The sequence below is a fragment of the Salminus brasiliensis genome, chromosome 14 (assembly GCF_030463535.1).
Source record: "Salminus brasiliensis chromosome 14, fSalBra1.hap2, whole genome shotgun sequence".
NCBI classification, from domain to species: domain Eukaryota; kingdom Metazoa; phylum Chordata; class Actinopteri; order Characiformes; family Bryconidae; genus Salminus; species Salminus brasiliensis.
Genome location: NC_132891.1, coordinates 33387448 through 33406093, shown reverse-complemented (window position 1 = coordinate 33406093; position 18646 = coordinate 33387448). Strand labels below are relative to the sequence as shown.

Genomic DNA, 18646 nt, shown 5'->3' with positions numbered 1-18646 from the left:
TAGGGCCCCAACGCCCTAATCCACCCGGGGCCCCCCAAGAGCACCGATATATCATGCTAAAAAAAACTATATTTCAAAAATAACAGAGCCGACCCAAGTAATACTCGAATTACGCATCTGTTTAGGGCCCCAACGCCCTAATCCACCCGGGGGCCCCCAAGAGCACCAATATATCATGCTAAAAAAGCTATATTTCAAAAATAACAGAGCCGACCCAAGTAATACCCGAATTACGCATCCGCTTAGAGACCCAACGACCAAATCCACCCGGGGCCCCCAAGAGCACCGATATATCATGATAAAAAAGCTATATTTTAAAAATAACAGAGCCGGCCCAAGTAATACTCGAATTACATGGCTGCTTAGGGCCCCAACACCCAAATCCACCCGGGGGCCCCTAAGAGCACCAATATATCATGATAAAAAAGCTATAAATCCTGCTGCTGGCAAATGCAGATATGCACCGCTTGGGCAGTGGATAAAGGCCCGGGCGCTTTAGGGTAGTGGAATGATGAAGCATCTGGTGCTGAGCTGGTGGTATGGAGGGCCCCCCAAAATAAATATCTGCTTAGGGTCCCATAAAGGCTTGGGCCACCACTCTTCTTCCTGGCCAGGGTCATGTTGGGTCCATAACCTACCCAGAATCACTGGGTCCAAGCCAGTTTGTCCAAGCCAGAAAAACCTGGGTTCTTTTGGTGGCAATGCCATAATGACCTCAAGCTGAATTTCCTGACCTTTCACTGACCTTCTAGTCAACCACCGTTAGCAAGACTCTTAGCCTCCTTTTTCACTGTCTGTACCCTCACTAGACTATACCAACAATCTGTTGGTTCTAAAAGTATCTCCTTTTGTGCTTCATCAGAGCAAAGTTCTTCTCTGGAAAAAAAACATTTGATAGGGGATCAGATATCCAGCGATAGACCCCTCATAAAGCTGAGAAAAGCGCTACGCTAGCACAGCACAGGAGGCAGCTCGTGATAAGACATGATGTTATTAGGAAGATGAGTTAAGTGACCTGTGTTATCAGTGATACGGACACGGGAGGCTAAAAAGGTTCAAAGACATGATTTTGACTTTAGACCATCGCCTGTGCAAAACCTGCTGCTAGCGTAATGCTAACATGCACCAGCAGGTCTACAGGGTTTGCGGTGATATGCTTGGCGCTAGGCTAACAGGCGTGGACGTCCACTTTCTCATGCAGCAATGTCAAAAACAGTTTGTCTTGGACATCCGTCCCACGAAACGTCTTTAAAAAAAAAGTCACCACACAAATTCCACAAGTTCCCAGGTTTGAGAGACTAATTTGAGAGCTGCTCAGCTAGCCAGTAGCAATCCATGCTGCCCATAGATAACCACGACACCAGAAAGAGCTGACGTTAGTTAGTTAGCTAGCTGGCTAGCTAGCATATGAATGTGATAGTGGTGTCCTGTTGGGTTCAGTGGAGACTAGCTTACGTTACGTTACGTTGCAGTGACCGTTAGCCGGAAAGCCCAGAATGTCTTAACGCTGGCTGATGCCGTGAAGACTGGCTATGGGTCTGGCTAAGTCACACACTTGCTACCATATCTACGCTGGCTAGAAATGCTAGTGTTAGCCTGGTAGTTAGTAAGGAGAAGGGAGGTTGAGTTAGCAGGAGAGGTCAGCAATACCACCATCATGTACTCGGCACTGTTCGGCCACCCAATCCATGTCCATTGGCACAAATCGGACAGGGGATGCTAGCCGGTTAGCAACAGCCCTTTTCAGAGAGAAGGCCACGAGGAAGCTATGGGGTGGTGGTCAGTTGCGAAAATGCAAAAAGTGGTGTTAGACTGGGAGGAGAAGGGGCTTCAGGTGTGGTCCTCCTTCCAAAATTCAGTTATTTCATAACCAGAGAACCAGTGACAACTACTGGTGGGACAAGAGAGGCCAGCTGGACTGGGATCTGTGGGGCCTAAAACCTTTACTGGGCCTCAGATGTAAATAGACTACTCCTAGACGTGCCCTTCCTCTGTTCTTTTACAACCACAGTCCCCAAACTCATACAGTACATTTCTACATTGTAAAACACATATATGGACAAAAGTATTGGGACACCTGTTCATTCAGTGCTTCTTCTGAAATCAAGGGTATTAAAAAGAGTTGTTGAAGTAACTTTGTTGCTTCATTGCTGTGAGGATTTGATTGCATTCACCAGCAGTGTGGTGAGGTGTATCGGATGGAGCTCCACTCATCATTCCAGAGAACTGTAGGGCTAGACAAGCTGTGCACGTGCATTTGCACATCAGTGTCAGCAGTGGGTGCAGCTGAAAGCAGTGTATGTATTATGTCAAAATGCTGTATGTACGTCCCACAGCGAGGGTTTTCAGCTCAGCTACCCGTGTAATCTTCTTATTTGGCCAGGTGGCGCGTGGCGTATAATTACTGCGATCCAAACAGGTAGTCTAGCGTAAACATTTAGGTAAAGATTAGATGCTAGCAGGTGGAGCGACGGGCGCTGAGAGCATCAGCTTGTTTGGAACATAACAATAATAGTGAGAAAACAAGCAAATTACACACACTCGTTACATTGACTGGAGGGGCTGCATTGTTTTTTTTTCCATAAGATACACCCTTAAAAATCAAGGTGCTTCAAATGGTTCTTCGAGCAATGCCATAGAAGAACCACAGTTATTCTATAAACAAAAAAAAAACAAGAAACATGGTTCTTTAGGTCAGGATGCTGGGGGGCTTTAAACCCATCTGTAGCCCATGCCTGCATCCTAGTCCTATTCTATTGGCAGTACTTCTCTACAGGAACTATGCAAGCTGTGTGTGTGTTTGTGTGCATATGAACATCTGTGTCAACAATGGGTGGAACTTAAAGTAGCTGAATGCATTTATTAGAAGGGGTGTCCACAAACTTTTGGACATATAGTGTATCAATGTTTGATCTGTATCTGTAGGCAAAGGTGATGTTATTGGAAGAAGTTAGGACCCCCCTATACCCTTATAGCTGGTATTTCCTCCTTTGGCTGAAAGAAGTGTGCAAGCCAGATGGGGCCCATGTTTAACCCCTCCTGGTCCCATCACTGACCCTGGTGGGCATCCATATGTGTGGCCAACAGGGAACCACTGACATGGAAGGACATGTTATCTGGGCACCCACCCACCACCCATAATACACCACAAACACCAGCTTCCTTTAAATATTTCTTTATTTACAGGCTGTACTTTACAGGTCGGACTGCTGTAAACTCCTTATATACAGTACAAGCAGACAGTCTACAGTGATCCTTGTCCAGCGGTCACGAGTCTTTGGAAATATGCTTCATAAAAACATACAAGAGCATACAAGAGTTCCCTAAACTTGTCACAACCGCAAAAATGGACATACATATTGTATAACACTTCAAAATCTGTGCATGCAAGAGTTTGTAAATTGAATTCTTTACAAATATTCAAAAATATAACTCTTTAAATAGGTTTAAACAAAAATATCTACTCGAGAAGGAACCAGGAAGGTCATCTCCATTTATAGTTTGTATTGCACGTCACTGAGATAGAGCCAGTAGCGAACATGGAGAGCTAGCGGCAAATATCCTAGAACTGCATGGTCAGTTCGCATAGGTTGCACATGTAGTGCTTGGTGTAACTGCTGAAAACCCCTCTTAAAAAAAGCTGAGACATAGAACCTGTGTGAAAAGCAGCTTTCTCAACGTTACGGTAGTACAGCCGGTGTTCTGCTATGGCTCTTGAGGAGCTGAGTCAGGTGTGTTAGAGCGGGGAAAGCGAAAAAGTTGCAGAGTATGAAGTTCCAGGATGAGGAACCGTTGAACTCAAGCTTCAAGGAGAGCGTCTATTGCTACAGATGGTTTTATGTAGTGTTCTCCAGCTCAATAGGTCCATTTGAGGTCTCCACTGGTTCTCCCAATACTTCAGAGGAACCATCTGGTGACCACAGAATAATAGCAAAGCCATTGAAGAAGAAGAGGAGGAAGAATGTTGCTCAGCTTCATTCAAGCCCCATAGAACATCAACATTGCCAATTATACTACATAACAAGCCATAATCTGTATGTGTATACATATATATAGAGAATATGACTAGCAGCTATACCCAGCTATATTCCATGCTACAAATGGGTTCCAGATACTGTTTGGATCTTCTCGTCCTCCACACAAAGGGCAGGGTTGTCGTACATCTCCAGCCCCTTCTTCGTCTCTGCCCCGTCCTCAGTCATGCCGCCCGCCTCTCCTTTCTTGCAGCATTTGCAGCAGCAGCAGCAGTGGGCTCCGCAGAAGCCCATGATGCTGGTCACCATGCGGTCCCACGGCTTGAGCGAGTGGAGAGGCCTGGGCAGGAAGTCCCAGCTGCGCAGCATGGGAGGCAAGAAGCGCGGGCAGCGTGCCTGCATGATGTTCACCACCACCACGAAGACCATCAGAATGACGATGGGCACCCCGACTCCCACCAGAACCTGCCAGCCGGCAATGGATAGCCCCAGCACCAACAGAGGCAAGATGAAGAAGCACAAGATGAGGTAGACTATGGCGAACCAGCGGTACTTGGCCGTGCGGTCGCCCAGGGCTTTGGCCAGGCGGATGGGCACGCGGGTGATGGGGATGGGGTACCACAGGAGGATGCCAAAGATGTTGAAGAAGAAGTGGCAGAGAGAGATCTGGAGGGAGAGGTCACAGATACTGATGAGGAGTCTGAACAATGTATATTCTGCAGTAGCTAAGCTGGCTTCCATGCTCCTAAAGGACCAGTATGGAGTGAGACTTCTTTAAGCCTGCCCAACCTTGCAGCAGTGGTTATGAGAGAATGGATAAGCCAGCTGATGCTGAAACCAGATGCTTCTGCAGATGCTATTAAGTTAATAAAGGGACAATGCATCTGCTACTGCCACTGTCTTAAAAACACTGTCTTAGACAGGCAAGAATGCAAGTCGTTTCGGTTAACGTAAGACGATCTGGGGAGCCTACCTGCAGAGAGTTGGCCAGTGTTTCTCCAGGACTCGCCATAGCTGCAAGAATAGCAGTCGTTGTTGTCCCGATGTTGGAGCCGAGAGTAAGAGGATAGGCTCGCTCGATGCTAATGACACCAATACCTGGACAAAAGGAATGGAAAGCATATGAACGTCCGCACAGCAAAATATATAATACAATGATATATCCAGTGAAATTAAAGATTAAACCCATACTGTTAATATACAGCTAGTGTTAATATCTTAAATATTTTAATATACAATATCTGTTAATACAGAATATCTGTTAATACATAGTTACTGTAAAAGTAATATCTGTCAATATGGAATATCTGTTACTGTAAATATAATGTATGTTAAAATACAACATCTGTTAATATACAGTTACTGTAAATATAATATCTTTTAATATACAATATCTGTTAATATACAATATATGTTAATATAATATCTGTTAATATAGAATATCTGTTAATATACAGTTACTGTAAATATAATATATTTTAATATATAATATCTGTTAATATATGTTAATATAATATCTGTTAATATAGAATATCTGTTAAAATAGAAAATCTGTTAATATATAGTTACTGTAAATATAATATCAGTTAATATAGAATATCTGTTAATATACAGTTACTGTAAATTTAATATATTTTAATATATAATATCTGTTAATATAGAATATCTTTTAATATACAATATCTGTTAATATAATATCTATTTATATAGAATATCTGTTAATATACAGTTACTGTAAATGTAATATCTGTTAATATACACTGTCTGTTCATATATAATATCTGTTAATATAGAATATGTTAATATAGAATATCTGTTAATATATAATATCTGTTAATGTACAGTAGTTAACAGACACAGTATAAAGGTACAAGCCTTTCTTTCCACAGTGATGAAATGTAAAGTGTTGATTACAGCGTCTTTGCTGGTTTTATGATCTCTATCAAATTGGGAAACACTGTTACATAACTATGACACCTCACAATAAACCTGCACAGAACCGTATAAAGGCTTATTCCACCTAGTGTCCGTTTTTATGATAGCATAGCATTTGCTGGGGTGAAGGTGCCAGGTGACAGCAAAATTAAACAATGAGCCTTAATAAGCGCTTATGTCGGCGTATGGAGCCTTCTGAATGCTCTTCAGTCAAGTCAAGTCAAATGTAACGTAAACTGCTCTGTCTCATGTACAGGCCTTTGAATGAAGTGTTTTAGCTGATGCTCACCAACAAGAGGTGTAATGGCGGAGGTGAAGACGGAGCTGCTTTGCACGATGAAGGTCATTCCCGCCCCCACCAGGATAGCGAGGTAACCCGTGACCCAGGCGAAGGGGAAGGGGAAATCTGAAAAAAGAGGAATGCAGCTCACTGTTACTCACATGCTCATCCTGAAATCAGGACCATGACCTGCTAAATATGACACAATAACAGTACTCTACTACTCACGACACTTCCCAAACAGCCCTGCGACATCGTCAGCAGTGTAGGGTATGTACTGTACACAGTCACAGCACAGTCATCCTTAAAAGTATGAGATCCTGAGGAACTTCTGGAGGTTCTTTCATTAAGGATCCTTAAGGAGCTCATACTTTTACTAGTGTATAAGGACGTTTGTAGGACGTTCACGGTGGAATATAATTACTGCCATGCCACTAAGGAACCTCTTCCGTGTTCTGGAGGTACCGTGAAGGTGGTACTCACGATACACATACAGAACAGTACTGTATATTGGGACATTATGCACTGTGATAATATCGTATTGTCATACTGATCAGCCCTGATGGCATCACCAAGAAGATATATTGTACCTAGGCTTTCTCTGTCACCTGCACAACACACACATATACATGCATGACATGCTCAGACACAGAGAGAGAGAGAGAGCCAGGCTCAGCTTTTTTGTACCTGTCTAGCTCATCAGACAGCAGGACGGGGGAACCTGCACTGACTATCATATAACAGGACATGCATGTGGTTTAAGATTAATATTAGGACTTTATAGGCATTGCACGGCAGTAAACGCACAAACACACACACACACATACATACACTCACACCAGTGATTAACCTCGGTGCCTAGGTAGCAGTTGAGGAAGCTAGGTCATGAATGTTGAGGGAGGAGAAAGCACTGTTCCCTCACTCTCCTCACCCCCCCCCCGGGGAATTGAACCAGCAACCTTCAGGTCCCGAGCTCGCTTCACAAATTTTTAGGCCCCTCAAAAAGGCAAAGAACCCTATATAGAGCCCTATTGTCTTTGAGCGAGGCCTAAAATTCCACCCTTTCACTTTTCTTTGAAGCCTGCCGATGATAGATAACACACACACACCTACACACACACACACACACTGTGCTCTCACAAAGATCATCAGAAATCCCCATGGATTATTATGCCTACTGTTTGCTTTGCTGGCAGAAGAATCTGTTCCTCTCCAGCCTTGGTTAGAGGAGTTAATCATTGGGCTGCCTCACCTGTGTTAAGCACCTTCTTGATGACGACGGCCACCTGGCCCTTGAGCATAGAGTTCAGCAGCTTGACGATGAGGATGAGGCAGGTACAGAGGACCAGCAGCGAAAGAGCCAGGAGGATCAGCCCAACGGCCAAATCGGGCAGATCTGTCGACACAAAGAGATGGGTACCTGCAACAAGAATGAGGGAAAGAGAGGAGGGACAAATGTTAAGGCAATGTGATTATTGATTACTGATCACAGGGTTGTGGGTTCAATACCCAAAGCTAAGCCCATGGGGCAAAGTCCTTAATTAGTATTATTCATTTTTTTTTAACCCTAATGCAGGGATTGTATTAGGGTTTTACTATTTTGTGTGGAGTCCCACAGGGTTCTATTTTAGGGCCTATAAAACTAATGTTAAATATGATAGCAATAACTGAAGTACTGAAGTGGAAACCCATGCAGTGTAATGAGCATAGGGTGGTGGGTGCACAACCCTTGTCTGCTAAGGCCTTTAATCTTATTCCTTGGATTAAAATATCATGTGGAGTCCCACAGGGTTCTAGTTTAGGGCCCATAAAACTAATGTTACATTTGACAATTGAGCAATACTGATCACAAGGTTGTGGGGTCAATACCCTGGTCTTGACCCTTGATTGTACAGCAAGCTAGTATGCTCACCACAAAAAGTCATGAGAAAATGGCTTGCAAGCATGTGCTCCAGTTTACACTCAAGCTTTTAAAGTGCAAGCAGCCATGAGGCTGATTTCTGATGACCAGTGAAGACGGGAAGGGCCTCGGGAAGCCCTACTACAACCAATGGACCATAACCAGGCTGGAATTTCAGCACCAATCTCAATGATCTGCGCTTTCGTTCTGATTAGCCAAATGCGACCCCAGACCAGGAGCCTTCCTGCTTGATTGGCTGGGTCTCTTTGTTTGCTTTTGATGGCCTCATGTAGTCCCGCCCTGGGAGAAGAATAAGCCCATTGAGCAGGTAGAGTAGAGGGAGAGGGGGTTGGGAGGGAAGATGTTTGCTGAATCATACAGCAATGAAAGAAAGCCATTGTCCCTGCAGCAGAGTGGCTGCTGGTTGGAGTTGTGGTCTAAGGGTTTGGGTGAGTGGTATGTCTTTCAGTGAGGCTGGTCTTTAATGACAGGCTGCACCTCAGCTGATCTAGACGTCTCGCAAAAACCTGAATATGACACGAGTCGCTCACATTTTGCTATGTTGATTGTTTCCGTTACGTTCTGCTGTGTCCATGTCTGGTTGTCCATCTCCCAGCAGGGGGCTCCGATGGTGCAGTTAGCTACTCCAGGGACCGTGACGTTCACCAGACTCTGAAACATCAGGAGAACGTTATTTGGACCATGTACACACTGGGAAAGATCAGAACTCTGAACTCATCTACATAATCTCTATGCATAGCAATGTCCATTATATGTCCAAAAGTATTCAGACACTATTACTAATGAGTGAATTCAGCTACTTGTTGCTGGCATTCAACATTGCTTGTGTAATCTTTGTAGGACGCTCTGGAGTGGCAACACATGAGCTTCACAAGGTCACAATGTCCAATGCCAAGCATCAGGGTCTGAAGCCCCCCATTTCTGGACTGTAGAGCAGTGGAACTACATACTCTGGAGCTCCATCCAATGAAAGAATTGGATGTTGGGGTTTCTACAAACGTTTGGATATGCTGTATATGGTATGGATAGGTTGGTGTTTCCAATGTTGGACTGTTTTAATTGGCCTAGTCAACCAGTGAAATTGCTTGTATCTCTTAAATGCCAACTTTCCCCAAAACCAAACAACCCTCTGAACTTTCAATGGAATTCCAAGCCATTTTGGAACATTTCTATTGGTCTATTCATCATGAAATGATGGACACAATGTGAAAATTAACCGCCAGGTTCACATTATGTCAAAAATCAAAAAATAAAAATGGGAATTTTGGCTTTTGAGTGAATATACAAACAATCATAAGCAGTGCTTTTGTTTTTTTTACTGTGGACTCAAGGCTGTTACATATTAACACAAAAAAATCTGTCGTTATATAATGCAACAATCACGGCATTCTGTAGAAGACCTATCTCCGCTATCTCCCTTTACGGTTGTAAATCATTTTCTGAGATTTTTCCCCCCAGGAATCCGAGAAAATGAGGAAACAGGAGTACAGTTTGTTCTAAGATTCTCATCCCTTACCGTGACCGTCTCCTTTTTACACCATGTTTTGATCAGGCTCTTGTTCCGAGCACTGGGGTCGCCGATTGCGATGTCGCTGATCACAGAACTGTCCAGCTGTTGAGTTGGAGAACAGAGGAACACGTGTCACAAGATAAAATTTCCGGCACAGATTTGTTATAGAAATGATTGAAACTTCACAATCTTAGTATATAATCAGCACATGCAGAGTGAGGTCAGCAGCTAATTCAGCGTCTAACAAGACTTCCACAGTATACAACTGTACAACTGTATAAAACAGTATTTCAGGGCTTCTTATTAACCGTTGTGGCTTTAGGGTTTGATTAGGGTGTTTGGATAAGTTTAGTGAGTCAAAGCTACAAGATACAGAACAATCTGCCGTGTGTGCAAAGCTCTCCCGAATAGGGCTAACCTAGGACCACATGCTGACCAGTCCATTCTAGTGAGTCATGTGGTTTGGAGTCAGAGAGATACTGAGGTATCTTATGAGTTCAGCCCTTTGTGTCATATCGTGTCACTGCCATGAGAACGCGTTATCTCTAAAATGGTGACTTAGTACAAGAAGAGAAACGTGCTTCACTCAACAATCCGACACCAAAATAGCCTGTTTTTGACCTTGTAGGTTTACGTTGCTTATCATATTAAGCATGATTCATCGTTTCACATCATTTAAAAGACTCAATTTTAGTTTTTTGCAATCTTTGACACATACCACCCATAATATTATTCATTTCACCTCCACCTCCAACCAAAACCCTTGTATCTTCTAGAGAGAAAACACTGAAGTAGATTAGCCACCATCTCTGAGGCCACGTCTAAACACTAAACACTCCACCGTATGAAGAAAAATGAGTTATTGTACGTGTATTTTAAACCATTATTTTATTTTGGCTCCTTGGACATGAGTGGTTTACCAGTTTAACAGAATAAGGGCCAAAAATGTCTTCGTCATATGACGAAATGTCCTAATTTTCATCATAGTAGAAATTCAAGTCTATCTATAAAATCAGTCAAATCCTCTTTCAAAACAATAATTTCATAATTTGACTCGTAACCTGAGAAAGAAATTAGCTAGCTAAGTCACTAACTAAGCTAATAACAGGCACAGCAGCTCTTTATTAAGCTCAGCTAAGGCTGCAGCTAACTCAGCTAAATGCTCCACAGTGAGGGAATGCTAGTTTGCCAGTTTAGCCAATGTAAGCTAGTAAAAAAAACAGGGGACGGGGGACAAAAGAGATAAGAAGGACGGGGGACAAAAGAAAGAGACCTAGAAGGAAAGGCTCAAACAGATGGAGAAGAATGGAGGAACATTTAAGTGTACTGATTTAGCTAAAGATGTAGCTAACTTAAATGCTGAGCAGTGAGGTAATGCTAGGTTGCTAATTTAGCCAATGTAAGCTAGCTAGTGTTGATGGAGAACAGAGGATAAAAGGGACGGGGGACAAAGGATATTTAACTAACATAAAAAAGGACATTTATCTAAGTTTAGTAAATGTAGCTAAAGCTGTAGCTAGCCTGGGTTAAATGTTCTATAGTGAAGGAATGCTAGCTAGCTAGAGTAGGCTAGTGCTGACAGAAAGGATGAAGAGAAGGAGAGGTTTATTAAACGTAGCTAAAGCTGTAGCTAACTTAAATGCTCAATAGTGAGGTAATGCTAGTTTGCCAGTTTAGCCAATGTAAGCTAGTAAAAAAACTTTAAAAAGGACGGGGGACAAAAGAGATAAGAAGGACGGGGGACAAAAGAAAGAGACCTAGAAGGAAAGGCTCAAACAGATGCAGAAGAATGGAGGAACATTTAAGTGTACTGATTTAGCTAAAGATGTAGCTAACTTAAATGCTGAGCAGTGAGGTAATGCTAGGTTGCTAATTTAGCCAATGTAAGCTAGCTAGTGTTGATGGAGAACAGAGGATAAAAGGGACGGGGGACAAAGGATATTTAACTAACATAAAAAAGGACATTTATCTAAGTTTATTAAATGTAGCTAAAGCTGTAGCTAGCCTGGGTTAAATGTTCTATAGTGAAGGAATGCTAGCTAGCTAGTGTAGGCTAGTGAAGAGAAGGAGTTTATTAAACTTAGCTAAAGCTGTAGCTAACTTAAATGCTGAGCAGTGAGGTAATGCTAGCTTGCTAATTTAGCCAATGTAAGCTAGCTAGTGTTGACGCTAGAAGGAAAGGCTCAAACAGATGGAGGAGGAAAAGGACATTGTATTAATTTTAGCTAAAGCTTTAGCTAGCCTAGGTTACATTGTCTATAGTGAAGGAATGCTAGCTAGCATATTTAGCTAGAGAAGGATAATAGAAGGTCAAAGGAAGAGAACAGAGGGAAGGTGAAGAGAAAGGAGTTATTAAACTTAGCTAAAGATGTAGCTAACTGAAATGCTCAATAGTGAGGGAATGCTAGCTTGCTAATTTAGCCGTTATAAGCCAGTGCTGACGGAGAACAGATGGAGGACGATTAAGAAACCTAGAAGGAAAAGCTTGAACAGGCCGATAGAAAAATGGAGGAAAATACAGGTGTATTGAATTTAGCTAAAGCTGTAGCTGTAGCAAAATGAACATAGTGAAGGTAGCTAAGGTAAAAATGACTTTAATAACTTAGCTAAAGATGTAGCAAAATGTAGCATAAATGCTCAATAGTGAGTGAATGCTAGCTAGATTACATTTTCTATAGTGAATGAATGCTAGCTAGCTAATCTAGCTAGTGTAGGCTAATGAGGCAACAATGAACATAGTGAAGGTAGCTAAGGTAAAAATGACTTTAATAACTTAGCTAAAGATGTAGCAAAATGTAGCATAAATGCTCAATAGTGAGTGAATGCTAGCTAGATTACATTTTCTATAGTGAAGGAATGCTAGCTAGCTAATCTAGCTAGCTAGTGTAGGCTAATGAGGCAACAATGAACATAGTGAAGGTAGCTAAGGTAAAAATGACTTTAATAACTTAGCTAAAGATGTAGCTAAATGTAGCATAAATGCTCAATAGTGAGTGAATGCTAGCTAGATTACATTTTCTATAGTGAAGGAATGCTAGCTAGCTAATCTAGCTAGCTAGTGTAGGCTAATGAGGGAGGGTAGCTAAGGTAAAAATGACTTTAATAACTTAGCTAAAGATGTAGCTAACTTAAATGCTCAATAGTGAGTGAATGCTAGCTTGCTAATTTAGCCGATATAAGCCAGTGCTAAGCCTAAATATAAGCCTAAAATGAAGGAAGGGCAAAGGTCGAGAGAAAAGACGGAGGGTAAAGTGAAGGAGTTTAAAATATTATAATATAATAAATACTGTGATATTATTAATTAACTAATTGACTAATTTCGCTAAAGTAGCCAGCAACCAAGGTAGACTTGGTCCCTCACCGCAATGATGTTCTTGGTGAGTGGTTCTGTGATGACTTTGAGCAGGTCTGGGGCATCCTGGCCCGTCTGGATGTGGAAGGAGTCGATGAGGAGTTTGGTGAGCTTATAGAGGACGCCTGTGGCCACTTCCAGAGGTAGCAGCACCAACACGGAGAGCCAGTTGAAAAAGTCGTGCACAGTGGCTCCAGCAAACGCCCTGGAACAGAGTCACGAACAGGTAAGTGTCGGAAGATTTAGCGTTAGGAATAGAAATCTGGTTCCCCCAAAATTTGTTTACCTGCGGAACTCGTTGCGGTCTCCGGCCTGCATCACAGCCACAATGGTGTTGGTGACAGAGGTGCCAATGTTGGCCCCCATGATGACTGGCACTGCTGATCGCACCTCCAACACTACCGAGCACAACCAACACTCTTAGTCACAGGGGTGATGCTGGACCAGGCAAACCTTACGGACCAGTTTTAGGACTTAAGCTTAGTCTTGGACTAGAAACAATATCCAGTGGTGATTCAACAAAACTAGGCCTGGACAACTGGGCCTAAACTTCAATACTGGTGACCTCACCTCCAACACTACAGTGTACCACCCATAGACTCGACTCGATTACTGTACTAAGGCTGATCCAGTCAAACCTTATGGACCGGTTTCAGGTCCAGGACTAAGCTTAATTTGACACGCTCCATAAATCTAGATTATATTGTGTTATCATATCAAAATCTTTCATATAATAATTGACTCACGTCCAGAGGACACCATGCTGACGACGATGGATGAGGAAGTGCTGGAGCTCTGCACCAGCACAGTGACCAGCACTCCAATAACCAGCCCCGCCACGGGGTTAGACAGCACCACATTATCCTGAAAGATGTCGCCAGCGGCCTTCCCTGTGAAGAAACACACACGATGAACATCGCCTGCCACCTATGCCAGGAATATCTCCTCATGCTCGAACAAGATAAGGATAAGGATGTTCCAGCTGCTCTACACATTAACTACAGGCCTGGCCTTGGGGAAAGTGGGGCAGCCTCATAAATGGCTGCAACATTTAGTGGTGTCAAGCCGTCCGTTATCTTTTTTAAAGATGCGTATGTTGTTGTAACCTTTGGGCAGATTTCACCGTTGTGTTACTCCCCCTCCCCCTTTTAAAGTAGCTACTAAATAATTGACGGGTGAATCACAGGCCTGCAGTGTAAAAGGTCACGCTAATTCCTGGAGGTAATGAAAGCATGGTGGAATTGTAGATTGTAGGTTATTTCTAAACTTTGACAGTTTAAACCAAGTGTAAATGCAATTTCCTGCAGCTGACTTAATTGTAATTAATTGTGTAGTTGTGTAATTAAGTATAAATAGTACTGTGATATTTAGGCTAGACATATAAGAGATCATTTATGCATTAGTTTCATAGTAATAGTAAAGTAAAGTAAAAAAAAGCTACTTAAGCCTTAAAGTTCTGCCATTTCTCCAATTTTTAAATGGCTAGTGTTGGGTAGGGTAGTGGATAACTACACCACCATCCCCATGCCAGACTAGGATTCAATTCCACAGCTGGACAAGCCCAAATATGGTTGTTTGAGCAAAGCCGTAGTAGAACCTCAAAAGGGGAATTCTACCATTTTTCAGAATTTCACAGATTTTAGTGGTTGAGCCAGCTGGTGTTGGGTAGGGTAGTGGACCAGACTAGGATTCAGTTCCACAGCTGGACCAGCACAACAATGAAGCTGACAGGACATACCTCCAACAAGCTGAAAAGCAGAGCTCAGGATGTCCAGGGAGCAGACGAACATGTAGAGGAACCCCAGCAGGAGACAGCCCTTGGCCACTGAGGTCAGAACGCGACAGATCTTCCCCTTCGTGTCCAGCTCTGCACGAACACAAACAAGCAGACGTGGTGAGGCTTGTGGTCAGCGCAGTCACATACTTCTATGACCTAAGAAAGTGGCTCCTGAACCCGGCTCACCTGACCACTTCGGCCCTGAATCCTGAAGCTCAGGAAGCTGCCACGGGTCAATCTCGGGCTCTGGGTCGACCAGGGCCACGGTGGAGTACGCGGGCAACACCAGTGTATCTTTAGACTCTGTGACTTTAGTGTCTTTGCCATCTGTGAGACAAAATTACAAATTACAGGGGTATTATTAGACGTATGATAAAAGAACAGATGGAAGAAAAAAGAGAGGAAAGACGGAAAGGGAAAGAGCCAAAAAGAAAGGAGGAGAAAAAGGAAAGAAATTTGAGACCTAAGGAGAAATGAGGGACGAAAAGAGAGAAATCAGGGAGGGAACGAAGGAGAGGAGGAGAAAAAGGAAAGAAATTTGAGACCTAAGGAGAAATGAGGGACGAAAAGAGAGAAATCAGGGAGGGAACGAAGGAGAGGAGGAGAAAAAGGAAAGACTTTTGAGACCTAAGGAGAAATCAGGGACGAAAAGAGAGAAATCAGGGAGGGAACGAAGGAGAGAAGGAGAAAAAGGAAAGACTTTTGAGACCTAAGGAGAAATCAGGGACGAAAAGAGAGAAATCGGGGAGGGAATGAAGGAGAGAAGGAGAAAAAGGGAAGAAATTTGAGACCTAAGGAGAAATGAGGGACGAAAAGAGAGAAATGAGGGATGGAATGAAGGAGAGAAGGAGAAAAGGGAAAGACATTTGAGACCTAAGGAGAAATGAGGGACGAAAAGAGAGAAATGAGGGATGGAATGAAGGAGAGAAGGAGAAAAGGGAAAGACATTTGAGACCTAAGGAGAAATGAGGGACGAAAAGAGAGAAATGAGGGATGGAATGAAGGAGAGAAGGAGAAAAGGGAAAGACATTTGAGACCTAAGGAGAAATGAGGGACGAAAAGAGAGAAATGAGGGAGGGAACGAAGGAGAGGAGGAGAAAAAGGAAAGAAATTTGAGACCTAAGGAGAAATGAGGGACGAAAAGAGAGAAATGAGGGATGGAATGAAGGAGAGAAGGAGAAAAAGGAAAGACATTTGAGACCTAAGGAGGGAAGAGAAAAGGAGAAGGAGGAAAAGGAATGATATGGATGAAGAGAAGAGAGGAAAGAAGGAGGTGATGAAGGAGAAACAAGGAGAGAAATTTGAGACCTAAGGAGAAAGGAGGAAAAGGACTGAAAGGGGAGACCAATGGAGAAAGGAAGAACAGCCATCTGTTCTTCCTTTCTCCTTTCTCCATTGGTCTCCCCTGGACAGGGGGACAGCAAGAGTGGACAGCACTGATGGACACACCGAGATCTGGAGGAGAAACTGCAGGGTCACTGCCGAGCTCTGGACGGGGAGCCATGGCCTACAACACAAGAGAACACAGGCTGAGAACACAGTATTGGAGCATTGCTTACTTCTCTGTTTAAGCCGGTGGTCTCCAACCCTTTCCACCACCAACCTTAATCCACTGACTAGCTGAATGAGGTGGGATAGATCTGGGTTCGAGAAGGCAGAGGGTTGGAGACCTCTAGTTTAACCTGTCCTACCCAGAGTTTTCAGTTAGCATTACTGTTCAATGTAAAGTAACCACCAGACTGTCAGTAATATCAGGCTACATCTACTCAGTGAAGTCCGTGAAGCCCACCTGTCTGCTGGCCATTGTGGGCTTCTTCTCAGTGAGCGTGAATCCATATGGGAGCTCAAGCTCTTCTGCCTCTTATACTCAGTAGACACCCTGGTGATTTCCTAAGCAGACCTCATCTCATCTCATCATATCTCATCACTCCTACGTGTGTCAGCTCTCCACCTGCTGACCAGTCCAGTCACCAGAACATGCTCCTGTAAGGATTTCTGATCAGCTCTGACCTCAGCATTGCTCAAACGGAGGCTCTTATCACCAGCAGGGTTTTTCCTGCCCACCCCCCCAGTCAGACTCTCATGATGTTCTGATCAGCAGCTCACACACTCGAACCTTATGGTGTATACAGGCAACACACAGCCACAGGCTGTGACCCCAAGTGACCCCTTTGCGCTGCCTCAGACCACACCTTAGCAAGCGAGAGGCCTTTAAATTTAAACATCTAATATTTCTCAATATGTGATTATTATAAGAATATTATATCTTTTGATTATAAGTGCTGTGTGTGGTGGTTAATGCCACTGGCTGATCATTTCGCATATTTCAAGAATTATGCAAATCATACAATAATTCTGATGAATGAAAACAAACGATTTTGCTTATTTTAAGGATTAATGGCAGTGATTTTATTTATCCCAAATAAGTCATTCTGAGAATTTTGCTTATTTCATATTATAATCCAGATTATTTTGCTTTTTCCAAAACAAAGAATTAATTTTTACTCATTTCAAAAAAATGAACACAGGGGATTTTGCTTATTTTAAGAAAAAGATTATTATCAAAGATTATTTTGCATTATTACATTTCAAGACATAATTCTTTAAGAAATATTGCAGACATTTCTTCAGATATTATTTCAGATTGCAAATGTTAAAAATAATAATCACATTTTTGCTTATTTTAAAAATAAATGCATATAATTTTGTTTATTCCAAAACAATACATTTTATGCTTATTTCAGGAATTAATTCTGATAGATAAAATTAAATAATTTCAAGATAATAATAATTCATAAAGAAATAGTGCAGATAAATGTGTGCAAATTTCCTAAATTTTATAAATTATTGGATTTTGCTTATTTAAAAAAATAGTTCTGATAAATTTGTATTTTCAAAAAATATTATTCTGGCATTTTTTTGCTTATTTGAGGTAATAATCAGGAAATAACTATGTATAATAATATTTTACAAATGCAAATCATTTTGCTTATTTTGAAAAATAATCAGGATATTTTGCTCAGTTTAAAAAAATGCAGATATTTTTATTTATCCAGAAAAATCTGCATAATTATGAATAGTTCAAGAAATAATGCAGTTGCCTGCAATTCAGTCTCAGCATGAGAAATATATCCCACAAGGTCCACAGGTACATGCTTTTCATCATTATTAATGAAGCAAAAGGCAAAGACTCAGGAGAGGTCCTCCAGAAGGAGAGCTCCTCTATGCTGGGTCTATAGAAGCGCTCAGGGGTCTCCACTCACCTGTCCTGGGTTGCAGTAGGTTGAAGCTGAACAGCTGACTAAAGAGAGTGCACCTGAGCTACCTGAGGAGCTGCCTTTATACACCTTCACCTTACACACACACACACACACACACACACACACACACACACACCGGCAAGAACACAGGCTCACGTCACTGCTCAAAGGTGACGCGCGCCAGTGGAGATGCGCGTGGGCTGAATGTGGGCCAGTTATCACTTCAGTGTCCACCATAAAAAGCGTTTGAACATCACTCATGGTGAGCTGGGGGACATGTGGGTGCTTTCTGGACCGTGTGCGGTTTGATGGTGGTGATGTTTTTGATGGTGGTGTTTTTTTTATTGCACTCTTTATTTATTTACTTTTGTCGACCCCGTTATCAGCCACGGTGTTCGTGCGCCCCCTGCTGTAAAGAAGTGGAAGTCTAGATCACACAGTTCTTCACAGGGGTCCGAAGTGTCCACATCTGATCTGTTCATGAAGGTTCTCTTCAGAGGAGTGCAGCAACTAGTTATATCTGCTCAGATATATAACTGTAATTAACTCTATATAATATTAGAATAAACTCAAATAAACATAAAGTCAGTGGTCAGTGAGAGTGTCTACCTGTAATTAACTCTATATAACATTAGAA

The 18646-nt window shown here is 42.5% G+C and overlaps 1 protein-coding gene across 2 annotated transcripts; it reads right to left on the bottom strand.

Moving 5' to 3' along the window:
- Positions 1-3159: 3159 nt before the first annotated feature.
- Positions 3160-18063, bottom strand: slc34a2b (solute carrier family 34 member 2b). Of its 2 annotated transcripts, XM_072696415.1 has the most exons (14): positions 18013-18063; positions 16199-16256; positions 14936-15076; positions 14711-14839; positions 13719-13862; positions 13259-13370; positions 12982-13177; positions 9627-9722; positions 8641-8761; positions 7442-7609; positions 6199-6315; positions 4948-5072; positions 4079-4640; positions 3160-3910 (listed from the first exon to the last, which is right to left on the bottom strand). In XM_072696415.1, exons 2-13 carry the CDS (start codon positions 16251-16253, stop codon positions 4095-4097), a joined length of 1950 nt encoding a protein of 649 aa, XP_072552516.1. In that variant the 5' UTR covers positions 16254-16256; positions 18013-18063; the 3' UTR covers positions 3160-3910; positions 4079-4094. The 2 variants fall into 2 exon arrangements, with proteins under 2 accessions (XP_072552516.1, XP_072552515.1); XM_072696414.1 differs by having other exon boundaries at positions 3160-4640.
- Between the last annotated feature and the right edge of the window lie 583 nt (positions 18064-18646).

Excerpts from the sequence above, each read along its gene's own strand:
- slc34a2b (XM_072696414.1), bottom strand. The coding sequence starts at position 16,253 with ATGGCTCCCCGTCCAGAGCTCGGCAGTGACCCTGCAGTTTCTCCTCCA. Across the intron at positions 13,371-13,718 it reads CAGCATGGTGTCCTCTGGAC|TGTTGGAGGTGCGATCAGCA; the intron begins GTGAGTCAATTA and ends TGTGCTCGGTAG. Across the intron at positions 5,073-6,198 it reads CGCCATTACACCTCTTGTTG|GTATTGGTGTCATTAGCATC; the intron begins GTGAGCATCAGC and ends CCTTTTGTCCAG.